At 38.2% G+C, this 17,763-nt stretch overlaps 1 protein-coding gene across 3 annotated transcripts in view; it reads right to left on the reverse strand.

The window, feature by feature from the left end:
* Positions 1-12,958: 12,958 nt before the first annotated feature.
* Positions 12,959-17,763, reverse strand: part of LOC126412805 (E3 ubiquitin-protein ligase ariadne-1) — an 85,457-nt gene continuing 80,652 nt past the window's right edge. For all 3 annotated transcript variants that reach the window (XM_050082587.1, XM_050082588.1, XM_050082589.1), the window contains exon 11: positions 12,959-14,907. In XM_050082587.1, the coding sequence (XP_049938544.1) occupies positions 14,826-14,907 (82 nt within the window). In that variant the 3' untranslated portion in view covers positions 12,959-14,825. The remainder of the gene's footprint in view (positions 14,908-17,763) is intronic.

Below are 17,763 nucleotides of genomic sequence, written 5' to 3' on the forward strand. Positions count from 1 at the left end.
TACCTAAATATTTAAATTCTTTTACTCAAGAAATACAGTTATTACCAATTTTGAGATCAGAAGGTGCATCTTTGACGTCAGTCATAAATTTTGTTTTTTCAAATGAAATTTGTAATCCTATTTTTGCTGCCCGCTCTTGTAATAATTCTAGCTGTTTCTGTGCATCGGTGATGTCTTGGGCGATCAATGCCATGTCATCAGCAAATACTAAACAGTCTAACTCTATGCCCTTAAGTTTTGGTCTCAGTCTGTGTGCCGGTGCACCTGCTTTTCTCCATTCTCGAACAACTTTTTCAAGAGCATGTTTCATAATTTCGAATTACAAATTTTTCAAATAAGATGCTGGAGGTAATTATTTGGATTTAATGAAATAGTAAAATAGGTGCAGCTTACTAGCCAAGAATAAAGTTATGTTCTCTAATGAGCAAAATTTAAGCCACTGGAAATTGTTGAGAGCTCTAGTGTAGCTTGGGTGGTTTGTTGACTGCTTATGAAATTATGTTTACAAAAAATTAAGGGTTGCAAACCTTTGGAGTGTGTTTAAAGGCCAAAACTGATTGTGTGGATTCAATAAAATTCTAATTAAGCAACTAGAGTGGCTTTTCATTAACAGAACAACAGTTGCGGAATCAGCACTCTCCAGACATGGACAAACTAATAAGCACCCACAGATTCCGGGACACCTGCATCAGATTCAGTAGCAGGACCCATTGGACATTGTGCCTCCTGTTGCTGGAAACTTGTCCAGTCCATGGCAAAGTGAACTGTATTACACTCTTGTTGGGAAAATCATGACAAATTTTTTGTTGGTTAACCTTATGAGGGGTCATCTGAGAACCGAAGATACAAGTTTAACAAAATTTTAAGATGTTCCATTTTTCCCACAATTGATAACATTTCCACATCCTCTATTGTCTGACTGAGATGCCACAGTTCAGCAGATCTGAAGCATCGCACTGCTGTACTCGAGAGAAGAGTTCAGAATGCTACTCGCATCCATATTCACCCAAGTGCAAATGTCATATATTTTTTTTTCTTTTTTAATATTAAATGGATAACAGCCCACATTACACTTGTCCGTCCTCTGATCGAATATTGCTGCGTGGCATGGGATCCTGACCAGGTAGTACTGATGGAGGACATCAAAAAAGTGCAAAGAAGGGCAGCTCGTTTTGTGTTATTGCGCAATAGGGGTGAGAGTGTCACTGATACGATAAGTGAGTTGGGGTGGCAGTCATTGAAACAAAGGCGGTTTTCTTTGCGGCGAGATCTATTTACAAAATGTCAATCACCACCTTTCTCTTCCGAATGCATAAATATTTTGTTGACACCCACCTACGTAGGGAGAAATGATCATCATAATATAATAAAATAAAAGAAATGAGAGCTCGAACGGAAAGATTTAGGTGTTCCTTTTTCCCACACACCATTCTAGAGTGGAATGGAAGAGAAGTAGTATGAAAATGGTTCGATGAACCCTCTGCCATGCACTTAAGTGTGAAATGCAAAGTAACATGTAGGTGTAGTTGTAGATGTACTGAAACACCTGTATACCGCTTGAGGAAAAGAGTGAAGCATTCAGAAGACATAGATGTAAATGGTTTAGAGCTGCAATTATCTCTGACAAGTAGAACGACTACCAGATTGCAGTAGTGTTGTTTGTGTTTAGTATTGTTTCCAGGCCTGGTTGCATGAACAGCATCAGATGTCGAGTGACAACTGTGAAGGACAGCGATGCCACTTACTGTGAGACAGTGAAATCAGCACCCGACAGAATTTGAAAGTGGCTTCTCCACTTGCATGGCTGGTTGAATCATTCAGTATTTAGATTTGTGGGGCATTCGGACACGACAGAGTTCTCACAGTGGACTGCGCGGAAATATGAGGGCAGGTATACTCTTGGATACTTACCACTGAGAGGGAGGATCACCCTACTGTGTTCTGAGCACATCATAAACCCTTCACATTTGGGAACAAATAAAGGATTCCCAGCAACATTCTGCATCATTCCCCACCACTGGTTAGAGACTAGTGGCAGGTAGAGTAAGGAATTAACATCCCACGAATAGGCTGCCATTAAGACACAACACAAACAAGCTTCGTTTTGAGTGATGCCGTGACCAGGAAGCACGGGCTGATAATGAATGGTGTCACATTGTGTTTGGTGATGTATCGCAGATATGCACTAATGTGGCAAACCACTGTCAGTGAGTGTGGTGGCAAGAGAGGAAAAGTGATGTATTCCTGGACTCACGGCGTTGGGAGCCATCGGGTATGACTTAAGGTCACGGTTGGCAGTGACCGAGGGGAATCTGACTGCATAACAGTACGTCGTAGGCACCTTGCATCCTCACGCATTACACTTCATGCAACAGTATTGTGGTACCATTTTTCGATGACAATGCTTGCCCACACATCACGTGTCATCTATGCGTGTGATCGTGAGATACTGCTGTATCCAGCAAGATCCCCAAATCTGATCCAAATAGAACATGTCTGGGTTCAGTTAGGACACCAATTCTATTTCAGAGCCAGTATCCAGATATCAAGGACCAATTACAACAGTTGTGGCCCAGCTTGCCTCGGGAGAGGATAAAACAACTTTGACAACTTTCCCGACTGAATCGGTGCACACATCCAGGCCAGAGATGTTGCAGCGTCATACTGAGTGTGCTCATACTGCTAACTTCTTCATAAATTTGATTCGACACTGTGATCGCTGAAATAACACTGCACACCTCTATCGACCAGTGAAGTTTCACTTTGTGTCCTCCTTCTGGGTGGCTCACTTTTTTTTTTTGTCAGGCTGTGTAGTCATTCAGTTACACAACAACGAAGGAGAGAGAGGATTAAGGTTCAAAGTGCCACTGATGAAATGTAACACTGAGCACAGTTTCAAATTGGAGAAGGAAATTCTGTGTGTCTTTTTCAAAAGAATTATCCTGTCATCGAGAATAAATCAATCAGTATCTTGACTCTTCTGAGTACAAATGCAGAGCCCACAACCCACATGTGACACAGTAGAATGAAGTCACCCGTACAACTCCTGACTCTCTTTTTAGCTTGGGAATACTACTATTACTTCACATCAGAGTTTTGCCTTGAGGACACACTACCAATATTGATGTCTGCTTTAGGATGTTACTGGCTATGCCCGCCAAATAAAGCGGAGTGTTGCTGCTGTAGATTGTTCACTGCATCACATCATGCCTCAAACCCATTACATTTGCCACAGATGCCAAGTCTTCTGATTAGAAAAATTTGCATATTCATAGTACAATCCTGATCACAAACCTAGCAACCTTCATTTGCTCAAATTTGAAGGAACACCTGAATGAAAAAGCACAAGCAGACAATGAGGAAGTTGAAGAGGGCTTGTCAGAAGGTAAAGTTGCCAAAAATGCAAGTGTAACTATGACACTGGAATAAATCTCCATCGCCAAGTTTTGGCTGGATAGAACAGCACACAGTTCCTGATTACATTGAACCAATTCGATTGTTCATATTGATCTATATTTGTTTGCAATTTTCACAGTGATAAACTGATGCTGCAGTGTTTGTCTTTGTACACAACATGTCACAAATTCAGCTGAGGTAAAAAAGTTGTTTTCACATATTTATTTACATATATATGTCAACTTCCAGATTTTCTTTTGTGCGAGATCGTGTGTGTGTGCCAGATAGGTCTGAATCGAAATTCTACATTCTAATATTTTACTGTTTATGTTGTTTTCACATCATCTTTCATTGACTGTGTCAACACTTGTTTGCATTGTGATATACTTTGTATTTTCGAACATTTGCGAGTGTCGCACAAAAAAATTATATTGTATTGAGAAATGAAAACTTCTTTTGCACTTTTTAAAAACTGTTGGCAATGGAGTCCACGTTCAAATACAATCATTCCCTAATTTAATAGTGCTTTTATGCGAGAAAAGGCGTTTTGGGAATTTTCAGATATTTGCAAATGTTGTACGTAATGTATTCCACAGCAAGCTGAGCTACCGGTTTGTGTTCTGGAAACTTTGGCACCAATATGTTCTTAGAAAATCATTTCCCCCTTATTACGCTGTAGGTACATATGTTACTAGTGGAAAATTTCCATTTCTTTAGCTCACTGATCTGTTTCTTCTGCGTCAGTGTTTGAAATCGTATGACTGCAATGTAAACATCATCTCTGCTACAACCTCAGCCTGGGCAGTGATGCAGGATGCTTACAGTGCTCACTGCCAGGGTAAGGGATGGACTGACTAAAGAATAATGAAGTTCCTGCTTACAAGGAGAGGTCCCCAAGCAGTGAGATCGACTTTTTGAAATCACCTATACACTGATGCAGGGTCCCAGGTTCCACACCCTGCACCTTTTCAGCCTGGTGGGCCTTGTTTGCGAGTAATTGATGAAAAAAATTTCGGAATTTTGTGTGATGGTCTACAGCTTTGAAAAAAGGATGTTTAACAGATAGATTATGCAGTGTAATGATTAAGGTAAGTCTGCAAGTTCGAATCTCATCAGATGCTTTGAATTTTTTTTTTCCAAAAAGACTGGTCATTATTTTTGATCAATTACTTGGGCTAAATGTAACTTTTTATTTTTATTCCTTTGTCACATCTCTTTAATCACCATATTAACTTTTTTCAGTTGCTCTCATTTTTTCTTCCTATCATTCTTTTTTCACTTGGAACCTACATGCATGTGAATTTAATTCTTTTATTTATCTACCGTAATATTTAAACATTTGAAACTGCTGATGTATCAGTTAAAAAACAAGCAACAAAATAATCTCCTTATATTAACTGTACAATGATGCCAAAAACACTTTTTTCACTACAGAGTGTACATTTTTTTGGATCTTAATCATGACACAAACATAAATCCTTACTGCACTATGACAAAAGTTACACAGAAGAAGATTTAAATGAACAAAGGGATTATATCAAAGTAAAATGGAGACTGAATGATGAAAATGATGTGAGAAAGCATTGGAATTAAAAATTACATTTAAATCAATTAATTAAATCAAAACAATCACAAACATCATTTCAATAAAGATTTAAACACGAAAACTCTCAAAGCACCTCACAAGATTTGAACACACAACCTTTTGCATTTTATGTCTGTATACTAACCATTATGCTGTCAACCAGTATGTTAAATATCCCATTTTCAAAGCTGTAGAACATCACTGAGAATTTAAAAACTGTTTCTGATTGGCTACTCACAAACAAGGGACCATCAGGGTGAACGGTTGCAGTGTGTGATACCAGGGACCTTAACCTATGTCACTGTATAGGTGATTTCAAAATGTTGATCCTGCTGCTGGGAACCTTGTCAACCTATAAAATGTACAAGCTCATTGGTGATTACATAAAAAGTAGCTAATGTATATTCTAAACACACATGAAGTTTGTATGAGAATACTGTGCATTAGAAATATTCTGCTTGTTTTATATCTTTACTTCCCAGGAATTCTTACAATCTCTACTGTAGTGAAATGGTGTCTGCCAGCGGTGTCTGTGGGATACTCAAGCATACTTAATCAACTGATCTTCTTCATAATGGGCTCTTAAGTACTAATTTTATTAAATGATGATACTCTACTGAATCAATTATGCTGAAATGTGTCAAAGCCAAAAACTGGTCTACTGATGATTTGAAATTTTTCGTCATTTAAGATGGTGGCCATTTATATGACATCACTAAAAGGAATTTCTAACTTCTTTGAAATTTAGCTGCTAATCGCTTTTTGACAACCTATTTGATCTTTTACAGCTTACTTTACGTTGTAATAATGAACTACAATGAATAGCATTTGTATTTTATCGAATGTTTTGAGTGTATTTAGAAGGAACACTATGAAGGAAAGTATTTTTCATCATAACAAATTGATGATTTCTGGACTACCACATTGTGTGGGAGGGAGAGTGGGGAGTAGTTCACTTTCAACAGAGAAGACACTGCATGCTGCAGCAGCAGCAGCAGGTTCTCGACATGACAAGTATCTAAAGACCAATAACAGTGTCAACAGTGAGACGTGAACTACTGTATAATCAACTTTTCACCTTGAAGGACAAGTATCTACATAGTGCAAAATAAGATTATAAACCTTGATGTGTTGTACTACACAATAATAATAATAATAAAAAACCCTGACCTGAACAGCAAACAGAAATGTGCTTTTGGTTAAACTAAATTCAGAGCAGTAAACAAATTCTTCATAATTAAATATTTGGACTCAAGTAAATACAGAAAATGGTTCAAAATGTTGCCTGGAACATGGAACTGTAGTCATTCAAAGTCTGTTTTTTGCTAGCTGCTTTTTGTTGCAATTAACCGAATCCGTTAGATATAGTTAGAGGACACAAGTTGAAGAACCCTGTTCATGAGCAGCAGGTGTTCAGCTGAATTCTTGATCTGCCATAGGGTGTTAACACACTGACTGCCTCGGGGCTGCCCTCGGACGCAGCAGAGCCTCGCACATGATGCACTGTGCCAGACAGCTGCCTTGCCGCCAACTCAGTCCAGGCCAGTACACGTTAACAAAAAAAATATGGATATCACAAAAAAATATTTTACTCCATCCTTATTCACACACATCCATTAATAGGTCAATATTTAGAACAATCTAGGACACCCAGGGAAGCATCATGTCTCGGTGTAACGTGTCAACTCAGTGCTCCACGGGGATGCTGACTGCTGCAAGTTAGTTACCCCACAACAAGAATTAGAAACAAAAGTGTTAGAATAACAAGATGGGAAGAGCCATTTATTGCCTGTCTGACTAAGTGTGGCTTCCTTTATCCCTCATTTCAAAGCTTCAGACCTTTCTGCAGTTTTAGCCAATTTCAAGTAACACTCTTGGCACCTCTTTTGTACTTTTCTATTTCCGTTATATTTTTCTCGTGTGAGTGTCAGGCAGAGGACTTTTGTATTTTCCAATACCGGCCCACGATAACTGTGGTAATCTTTTCGGCTTCTAGAGAATGTCAAAAAAGATATTGTACGATTTCCTGTGTACTGGTGTCAGTTTTATGGAGGAATACAAAATAATGCACAATACTGTAACAAATCTACAGCACATAGAACTGCAAGAAGCAACAACTAGGTCTAAGGCTAAACTGATAAAATGTCTCCAACCTGAGATTACATTTACGGGCCACTTTCTTTGACAGTTACATTTTGTCAACAAGCCACATTTGAGTGTAAATGTATTACAAACAAACCACACCACGACATACTGTACTAAACAAAGTGGAGATTGTGGCTGCCAGTGTTCACGTGGCATCACGGAATCGTGGCAGTCGACATGTTAACACCGTTCAGTCTTCCGGCAAAGTATAAGGCAGTCCACACACGGGGATATTCTTGTTGGACATCCCAAGTACAAGTAAAAAATCTTCCAGAGAGTGGTTTATTAGTTATTCTGGAAATGAAGTGGAATGATGAGATAAATGTATGTAGCCAATAATTATGCAGCATCAGTGACTGACAACAGCATATTTCAGAACATTCGGAAGTGCCAAAGAAAGGAAGAACACAATTAATTCAATCTGACAAACTTTTAGATGTAGCAAAATTTGAACAAATAATGTCCACCATATTTCATAAATTCACCTGGTAGTAACCAAGTGGATGCAATAATGAATGAAACAAATTGTTAATTCACCATAGTAGGCAACTGGAGATATGAACATAATAGTGAAGGGGCGCAGCTGTAGGTTGTGCTTGATGTATAGTCAGCTTTGTTTTCAATGCACCAATTCTAGGTAGTATCAATGGCTCTCAAATTTTTTTTTTCCTTTTTAAATACAGATATTTATACCCAAAGATCACTCAATTAAGATACGATAAAACTGAATAGCTACAAACTACAACAGGAAATAAACAATCTATTCATGAGATGGTGACTACCCTACGAATGGCACACTAACTGCATACCGAAAGAACAACAGATTTCAACTGTTTATTACAGCCAGACTATAAAATGTAGAAACACACTGCACATATCACTGGACAGATGAAGGTTCAGAAGTTTTGACACAGCTGCACTGCTGTTTGTTTGTTTGTTGCAACATGGCGACTACACCACAAGAGAGATCATTTTGCATGTTGGAATTTACGGGAAGCCAATCCATTGTTCAAGTTCAATGTGCATTCCGCCTTTGCTTCAGCAAGAAGCCGCATCTGCCACGCAGATTTATGACTGGCAAACAAAATTTGTGGGAGTTGGTTCGCAAACAGAAGAGCAGTGGTCAGCCACGCACATATGATGAAAATGTCCACCGTACCCAAGATGCAGACACACGGAGCCCTAGGACGTCCGCAAGACAGACAGGCCAGCAACTTCAATTTTGTCAAACAATGACACGACGTGTTCTGAAACGAAGCCGTCATATAATACCTTACATGTGTGAGTCACTGCGCAATTACTTCCTGGTGACTGTAACAGAAGGTACAAAGTTTGCATTTCAGTTCTCCAGGATAGGACAGACAACACTTTTCCAAATGACTCATCTTTGGAAGAAAGAACAGTTCATCTATGGAGTAAAGTAAATCGACATAATGTAAGAATGTTTGATCGACAAAATCCTGGCACTGGTGCTGAACATGAAAGGGACTTACTGAAACTGAATATTTTTTGTGCCATTTCTGTTCACAAAGTTTAGTTACCTGGATGTGTCGCAAAACTGGTTGTTTCCTCAACTTCACAGAGATTCCAACAATTTCATTTTCATGCACTACAGTGCCTCACCTCTCTTTCACTTTGAGATGCTGTGTTATCTTAACACCACTATCCCACAACATGGATTGCAATAGGTGGATAACAAGGTCCTGTTCATTACTTTTAGCCTTCCAGGTCACCAATCCTCACACCTCAAAAATTTTTGTTGTTGGGTAACATAAAAGATAGTGTCTCTGTCCCACCTGTGGCAACTTCTTTTCAAGAGCTAAGACACTGGACTGTTGAAGCTGTTTATTGAATTAACAGGGACCTGCTGATTAGTTTGTTAATGAAGATGTGGAGAGCAAATGGAAAAATTTCAAAGGCATCGTTCAACATGCCCTAGACAAGTATGTCCTGAGTAAGGTTTTAAGGGATGGAAGAGATCCACCATAGTTTAATAGCCATGTTAGAAAAGCGCTACATAAACAAAGAGCACTTCATCTCAGATTTAAGAGAAGTAAGAACCTAGTTGACAAACAAAAGCTGAACAAAGCGAAAATGAGCATAAGGAGAGCAATGAGAGAAGCACTCAATGATTTTGAAAGTGAGACATTGTCAACTGACCTGAGTAAAAACTACAAGAGATTTTGGTCGTATGTAAAATCAGTAAGTGGGTCAAAAAATCATCTATTCATTCTCTCAGTAACCACACTGGCACCGAAATGGAAGATAACAGAGAGAAGGTCGAAATATTGAATTCGGTCTCCCAAAGTTGTTTCACCGCAGAAGATCGTAACACTGTCCATCCTTTCAGTCGCTGTGCGAACGTTGAAATGACAGATATTGAGATAGCCGATCATGGAATTGAAAAGCAGCTACAGTTGTTTCGTAGTGGGAAGGCATCAGGACTAGATGAGATACCTATAAGGCATCAGGACCAGACGAGACACCTATAACATTCTATAAAGATTATGCAAAAGAAATTGCTCTACTTCTAGCAGTAATTTATGATAGATCTTTGAGCAAAAGGTTCCGAATGACTGGAAAAAAGTACAGGTCATTCCTGTTTTTAAGAAAGGCCGTAAGACGGATCCACACAATTATAGACCTATATTGTTGAAGAATTATGACGTTTTTTGAAAACAAACACCTCCTCTATAAAAATCAACATGGATTTCGTAAACAGACATCCTGTGAGGCTCAGTTCGCTCCGTTCCTCCATGAGAACTACAGCACAGTGGACAATGGCGGTCAGGTTGATGCCATGTTCCTCGACTTCAGTAAGGCATTTGACACCATCCCGCATTGCCATTTACTAGAGGGGAAATAAAAAAAAAAAAAAAAAAAAGAGAGCTTATGGAGTTTCGAAGCAGACTTCTGATTGGATTTGAGACTTTCTTGCAGATAGAACTCAACAAGTTGCTCTTGACTTAACAAAACAGACAGCTGTAAAGACAATATCTGGAGTACCACAGGGAAGTATAACAGGATCATTGCTGTTTATAATATATATAAATGATCTGTAGAAAGCGTTGGATGCTCTTTAAGGCTATTTGCAGATGATGCAGTTGCCTACGCCAAATTAGCAACACCAGAAGATACTAAGAATTTGCAGAATGACCTAAAGAGAACTGATGAATTGTGCAGGCTCTGGTAGTTGACCCTGAATGTAACATATTGTGCATACATTGGAAAAGAAACCCACTATTGTACAGCTACACTATTGATGACAAACAGCTGGAGACAGTGTCTGCCGTAAAATGTTTAGGCGTAACTATTCAGAGCGATCTCAAGTGGAATGTCCATATAAAACAGATAGTGGGAAAAGCAGATGCCAGACTCATGGTGGTTAGTGTTTAACGTCCCATCGACAACGAGGTCATTAGAGACGGAGCGCAAGCTCGGGTTAGGGAAGGATTGGGAAGGAAATCGGCCGTGCCCTTTTAAAGGAACCATCCCGGCATTTGCCTGAAGCGATTTAGGGAAATCACGGAAAACTTAAATCAGGATGATTGGCGACGGGATTGAACCGTCGTCCTCCCGAATGCGAGTCCAGTGTGCTAACCACTGCGCGCCACCTCGTTCGGTGATACCAGACTCAGATTCATTAGAAGAATCTTAAGGAAACTTAACTCATCTACGAAAGAAGTGGTTTATAAGGTACTTGTTCCTCCGATTCTTGAGTATTGTTCATCTAACTGGGATCCCTATCAGGTAGGATTGATAGAGGAGGTAGAGAAGATCCCACGATGAGTGGTGCGTTTCCTCATGGGATCGTTTAGCTGGCAAGAGAGCATTATGGACATGCTAAACAAACGCCACTAGCAGACGTTACAAGAGAGGCATTGTGCATCACGGAGAGATTTACTGTTGAAATTTTGGGACAGCACTTTTCAAGAGGAGTCAGACGACATATTACCTCCCCCCTCCCCCCCCCATACATCTTGCATATTGATCATGAGGAGAAAATTTGAGGAATTAGAGCCATTACAGAGGTTTATCAACAATCATTCTTCCTGCACACTATTCGAGAGTGGAATAGGGTTAGAGGGATCAGATAGTGGTATCAAAGTACCCTCCGCCACACACTATTAGGTGGCTTGCGGAATATAATGTAGATGTAGATGAAATGGACTACCATTTTGATGCATCTCAAGCAACACGGTGCTCTTGTTGAATGTAGAGTACAGTTTTTGGGTGAACATAAAACTTTGAGCCTCCTCCTATCCAGTGGGTTGCACAATGTATTTCTATCTTTCATAGTTCTTTTTATGTAATAAATAACTGAAATCTGATATTTCTTTCTGAATCACCCTGTAAAGAAAAGAAATTCTATGAAAGGAACATGAGGAAATTTTTATGTGTTGTTACTTGTAGAGAATTTCAGACTCCTGTCAGTAAGAATACAGAAGGTGAAAAAATGTCACTGGTACCAATCAAAGAGAGCCCTGAAAATTGTTTGATGGTTGGATACAATAAAAACTCTTACTTGCTATCATCAGTGTAAGGATATTAACTTCAAAAGAAAAAAAAGATAACAGCTTTTGCACCATTAACGGTTTTCACCAGTGATATGGAAGGTGACTGATTGGCAAATTGAGATATTGTCCTAAGGAATGAACAACTGAAAAATGTGTGCTTTTCTTTCACTCCAAATACATACAAGTTGGACTATTCTTGAAGAGCAACAAAGATGGATGCATTTATAATGTTGTGCCTTTGCGGCCATGTGCTTTATTTGTGCCTGCCACCTCTCCCCACCCACCCCCTTAATCCTGTCTGGTTACTGATTCACAGACCATATATATGTAACAAAATTATTTTGAAGTTTATCCATTACCCTTCTGGAGAAGCTTTATCAAAGCTTGTACTTGTTCAGGGTACCTGCATATACAACAGCACATACTACTAATAGTACAAGGGTTAATGACAATCTTTATGCAACCTATTACATCATCATCATCATATCAGCTCTTTACATGTGAAATCTTTACAAATGTTGAGCTGCATGTTCATTGCTCTTGTGTCCACAAACATCAAGTATAATTCTTTCCCTATATACCTGGTCCAATGGAATTAAATTCAGGAAATCACAAGAATGTGCCCGAGACATTGTGATCACACCTATCTGTTTGAATTATTTATTTTGTAAGTTCTTATTTCATATACATTATGCACTTTTAATTAATGTAATTTGTAACTTGATGGTTTTTTCCCCCTGAAATCAGATCTTGGCAACATTGTATGCTTAACACTTCCTTATTTTAATTTTCTTCAATTTTAAAACCCAGTTTTCAATTTTTTCAGTTATTTTTCTTTGAAACTATCACCAGAAACACAGTCATATGTAACAGCACTTCTGCCAGTTGAAGAGATGTAATTATAATTTACCATCCCATTACTGTGGCAACTTTTTAGTTTCTTCTTACCTTAAACACTAGAAAATTGTGAACATTCTGGTCTTAACATATTCTAAGCAGGATATTTGCTGTAGTGATCCTTACTAACAAATAAAAGGGTTACTGGGAAAAATTTTCGTCTTCTACTATCTCTTTATGCAGGTTGCTGGTAACTGTTGCAATTTATGGCACTTACTTCTTTCTGCAGCACTGCTGGAAAAGTTTTCAGTGGTGATGCACAGCAGGTATTAAGTAACATACATAGAGCAGTAAAACAGTATAACAAGAATCTTCATCCATAGTTACCTTTCTCAAAACATACTAGCAAATTCAAAACAATACTAAGACGTTCCTTCAAAAACACACTAGGATTGTGGTAAATCATGACAAAAAAACATTTAAAACTTATCAGAAATTTTAATTCTGATCATTTAGTATCTGGAAAGTTTTTACAGTGACAGATGCAAATTTCTGGGACGCAATTATTTAAACGGTTTTTGTGATTTTATGAAGAGGATTTTAAAATATAACAAAATTAATGGAAAAGACATAGATACTTAATATTGCTTAAGAAGAAAGCATCATATTATTGCAATAATTAACAAACATAATACACGGTTCATCAATAATTACAAGTGATTCTAAATAAAACAGTCTCCATTCAACAAAGAGAAAAGAAGTTTGTTTTCTTTATATTTGTCGGTTGCTCATTCATATCAACACCATCATAGCACTGCTAATTCAATATCTTAAGTAAAAGGTAGCTTGTACGCTGCCTAATATCACACTGTTCTGAGTCAACCTAGAGTGAAAACAGTACTCATGTTAGCTAATGCTCAAACTGAGTAAATCAGTTTTAAAAAGTTTACTTTTATAAACAGTAACATCAGCCGTTGCGTGTTAACAATAATATATACATACGAATGATCTGAGCCAAAAATATTAACTGCTTAGTGTATAAATAGATTTTTTAAATCTTTTTCTTCAAGGACTACAATCATCTGAGGACCAATCGTTTTTCTTTTTATCATAAAATGGAAAGCCTGCACACAAGCACACTCACTACACAGTACTACTACAGTAGTACCTACTGAATCAAACATCCTCTAAGTGAAGGTCACCTTTCACAAATGCCTACACTGTCACAGTACTGTTCAAAAAGTATTCAAAAACACTTCCATACAGTGCTCCAGAAATGCTGACAAAAATCTGGAAAGCAATTATTGTGATAAGAAATAAATACAGAATTAATAAAATAGGTAATCACAGTTTTATGATCTAAAACTGAAATGTCACCAAGCTGTCAAAACATTCTAATAAAATGCTAGACACACACACACCAGCAATACAGCAGACTGCATAATCTGAAATATACTGGACTCTTACTGTACACAATTTAAAAGCAAAGCACGTGGAGGGAAACACAAGATGTGTTCCATTCTGCTCATACGGTTTATAAAACCATACAGTTTGCAACACATGTAAGATGTTGCCATAGTAATAGTAGAGTACACATGGTACAATACACCATCATAACAATTAGGCTTCAGTTCAGGAAGACTTAAATCATGAGAGCTTCTGAGCTTAACATGATGGTAGTTTTTTTTTTTTATTTCTATTCAGTCATTTGGATCAGTTGTGTATCAAAGCAAACACTGGTGTTGCATATCCACACATTTGACGTGACAATGATTCCACACACTTCGACTGCTGAACTGACTTCAGCTATGGTACTCTTGAAGCACTAATATGATTCACCGTACGTCATACTACACGACACCACTCAACCACATGAAAACTAAACAATCTGATGTTTGTGTGTATGTGTATATATAAATTTTATATAATAAAACGGTGCCAAAAGAAGCTGTAGAATTAATAGAAACAAATGTTATGTACAATTTAATATCGGCTAAAAATGTGGCTGAATGAAAAAGTTGAAAACCTGACATTAGAGAGAGAGATAGACTGCGAGTTTTCCCAGTCTTGTAACCTTTCTGTTGTCTCATTATAGACAATCTCTTAGGAAAATTACTGTACATGGAATTTTTATTTCTCTTCTCTACACCTGGACCACTTTATACAACTTAGTCTCACAGGCTGCCAAGGTCCTTCTGAAGGACCTACGAAGGAAAACTTTGCTCAACGAGAGAACATTAATCCTGCAATTTTCACAAGCTCAGGGACTCGGTGCTCCACTTCAATGCTTGCTACATTCTCTCAGGCGGTTTTAGCTAGTCACAGGAATGTGCCAGCCATTTTGATTACTCAGTGTACTCCCACCATTCTTTCTCATACCCCTCATGAACATGCTCCAGCAGCGCTTTCCGTCTTCCATCACAATACCTAAACCAACAAACAGAAAAATTAGAATTTCAGTGGCAACTCAATCTGAAAATATTCTGAATGGCTTTGAAGTATTATACAGAATATTTTTCTTCAATACACAAGGCTTAAGCTTACAACAAATACAGAATATCATATAATGATGAAGTTTATCAAATAAAGGATTCCAAAACCGAGCTAGAAAGGAGAAAGATTTGGAATTAATATCATGTCAACATTGGTTCATTAGAGACACAGAATAAGCTCAGACTGGACAAGAATGGAAGAGGAATCAACCAAAGCCTCTCTGAAGAAATCATCCTGGCATTAGTCTGGCGTGATTTAAGAGAACTGCGGAAAACCGCAGACCGGTATACCACACTCGAATTTGAACCCCTTTCTCCCCAAGTACCACTACCTCATGTCACTTGAGAAGAGTTCTAAACGTATCAAAAGGCACTTTAGATGTTTTCCAATGAATAGTTTTTAGCATTCAAATGACTATCCCTCCAAAACAATCACACACATTGGTGCCTCTTACCTCAGCTAGAACTCCAAGACTTATAAGTAAGATTTTTGGAAAAAGGAAATTCATCACACCATTTATTCAAAAGAATTAAGTATAGGTGGTATGATATTCATAGAACTATTAGCACTTGTGTGCATATGTACACGTCTGAAAGACAATGAAATGTACCATAATCTACTGAAAGAATATTAATATTAACGAGATCTTAAATATATTTTTGTTTAGTGCATCAAAAGAACTATAAACTTTTATCACCACCTCTCATCTGTTATTCTACTGCCAAAATAATAATAATAAAAGCCTCATCTACTACTTCTTTCTTTAATTAAACTGAATTTCATTACCATTGTTTTATTTTTTGTTACCTCTATAATCTCTTTTCATGAGGCTACCCATTCCATTCCAAATCCTTTGCTATCACTAACCAAATAACAATGAGTTTTAATTCCCTTTTCAAATTTCTCCTAGTTTCCTTCCAGCTTGCACAATGCACAGATTGAGTAAAATGGGGAAGAGGCTACAAAACTGAATCATTCTCTTCTCAACTACTGCTTCCCTTTCACATGCTTCAACTCTTATAATTGCTGCCTGCATTCTATACGAGTAGTACACAGCTTTTCGCTCCCTGTATTTTATCCGTATTAACTTCAGAGTTACGTAGAGAGTATTCCAGTCAACAATGTCAAAAGCTTTTTGTAAATATACAATCACTATAAATGTAGATTTTCCTTTCTTTAACTGTCTAAGGTAAATCACAGGGTCAGTATTGTCTTGTACGTTCATAGGTTTCTATGGGACTCAAAGTTTTCCTGAGGTTGGCATTAGCCCAGATTTTCTGTATTTTGCAACCAGGACTTATTAAAACTGATGGGTTGATAATATTCACACCCATCAGCACCTGTATTTTTTTGAATTTGAATTATTACATTTTCCTGGAAGTATGAAGGTATTTCATGTGCCTCACTAGATGGAACAGTCTTTCCATGGCTGGTTATCCCAAGGATCTCAATAATTCTGATGGAATGTAATTTACTTCACGTACCGCATTTCACCTTAAGTCTTTCAGTGCACTATTAAATTCTTTTTGCAGTATCTTATCACCCTCCTCATCTTCCTTTACTTCCTCTTCCCTTTCTAAAATATTTCTTGAAGTCCCTTTCTATTCTATAGCCCTTCTGAGGAAAGTATGTAAGTGAAGGGGAGTGATGTAAAGTAGAATGAGCATGTGAGGATTGTGGTAGGCATGGCAACAGATCGACTTCAGTTTATTGGGAGAATTTTGGTAAGCTGCGCTTCATCTGTAAAGCAGACCACATATAGGATGCTAGTGCAATGTATTCTTGAGTGCTGCTCAAGTGTTTGGGATCCGAACCAGGTCAGATTAAAGGAAAACATCAAAGCAATTGAATGGCTGGCTGCTAGATTTGTTACTGGTAGGTTTGAACACACAAGTGTTACACAGATGCTTTGGAATTCAAATGAGGATCCTTGGAGGGAAGTCAACATTCTTTTAGAGGAGCAAAATTGAGAAAATTTAGAGAACTGGCATTTGAAGCTGACTACTGAACGATTCTACTGTCACCAACAGACATTTTGTGTAAGGACCATGAAGATAAGATGCAAAAAATTAGGGTTTGTACAGAGGCATACAAACAGTAATTTTTCCCTCATGCTACCTGTGAGTGGAACAGGAAAGGAAATGACCAGTAGTGTATATGGAGTCTTGCAGAATATATATGTAGATATGTAGATGTAAAGGAACGATTCTAGTGACAAAGAAGTCTGCAAATTGGGAAATCCAATGAGCAACTTTGACAAATAGCAGATTGTTCAGGCTCAGCAACTAGGAATGAGCTTATCAGAAATGGCGAAGCAGGTGTCTGTTCATGTGCCACTGCCATGAGCACCTACGGAAAGGAATTGAAGGACAGTGAAGCCTTGTGTATGCGATTAGATATCGGAAGCTACACTTCGTCAAAGAAAACAGAGGTTGGCGAGTTGCCTGCTCCCTGGAGCAGGACAGGCTGCTATTTGTGGTAGACCTCACAACAGAGTACAATGTTGGTGCCGGTATGTGTTTCAGTACACACTGTTCAGCACACACTGTCTGGATTCATCACCATCCAGGCGGCCTGAAATGTGAGCTAGGTCACAGATGTAGGCTAGTGAGGGCAATATTTGCTACGGGGGAGAGTTGCCTGGGATTTTGTGGGACCTGTGCTAGTAATTAAAGAGCACGATAGTGGCCATGGACTATGTACGATTACTGTGGACCATATGCATACCTCGATCCTCAACATTCTCTCCAATGGCGATGCCATGTTCCAGCAGGATAACTGTCTCAGCAG

Source organism: Schistocerca serialis, chromosome 7 (assembly GCF_023864345.2).
Source record: "Schistocerca serialis cubense isolate TAMUIC-IGC-003099 chromosome 7, iqSchSeri2.2, whole genome shotgun sequence".
Lineage (NCBI taxonomy): Eukaryota > Metazoa > Arthropoda > Insecta > Orthoptera > Acrididae > Schistocerca > Schistocerca serialis.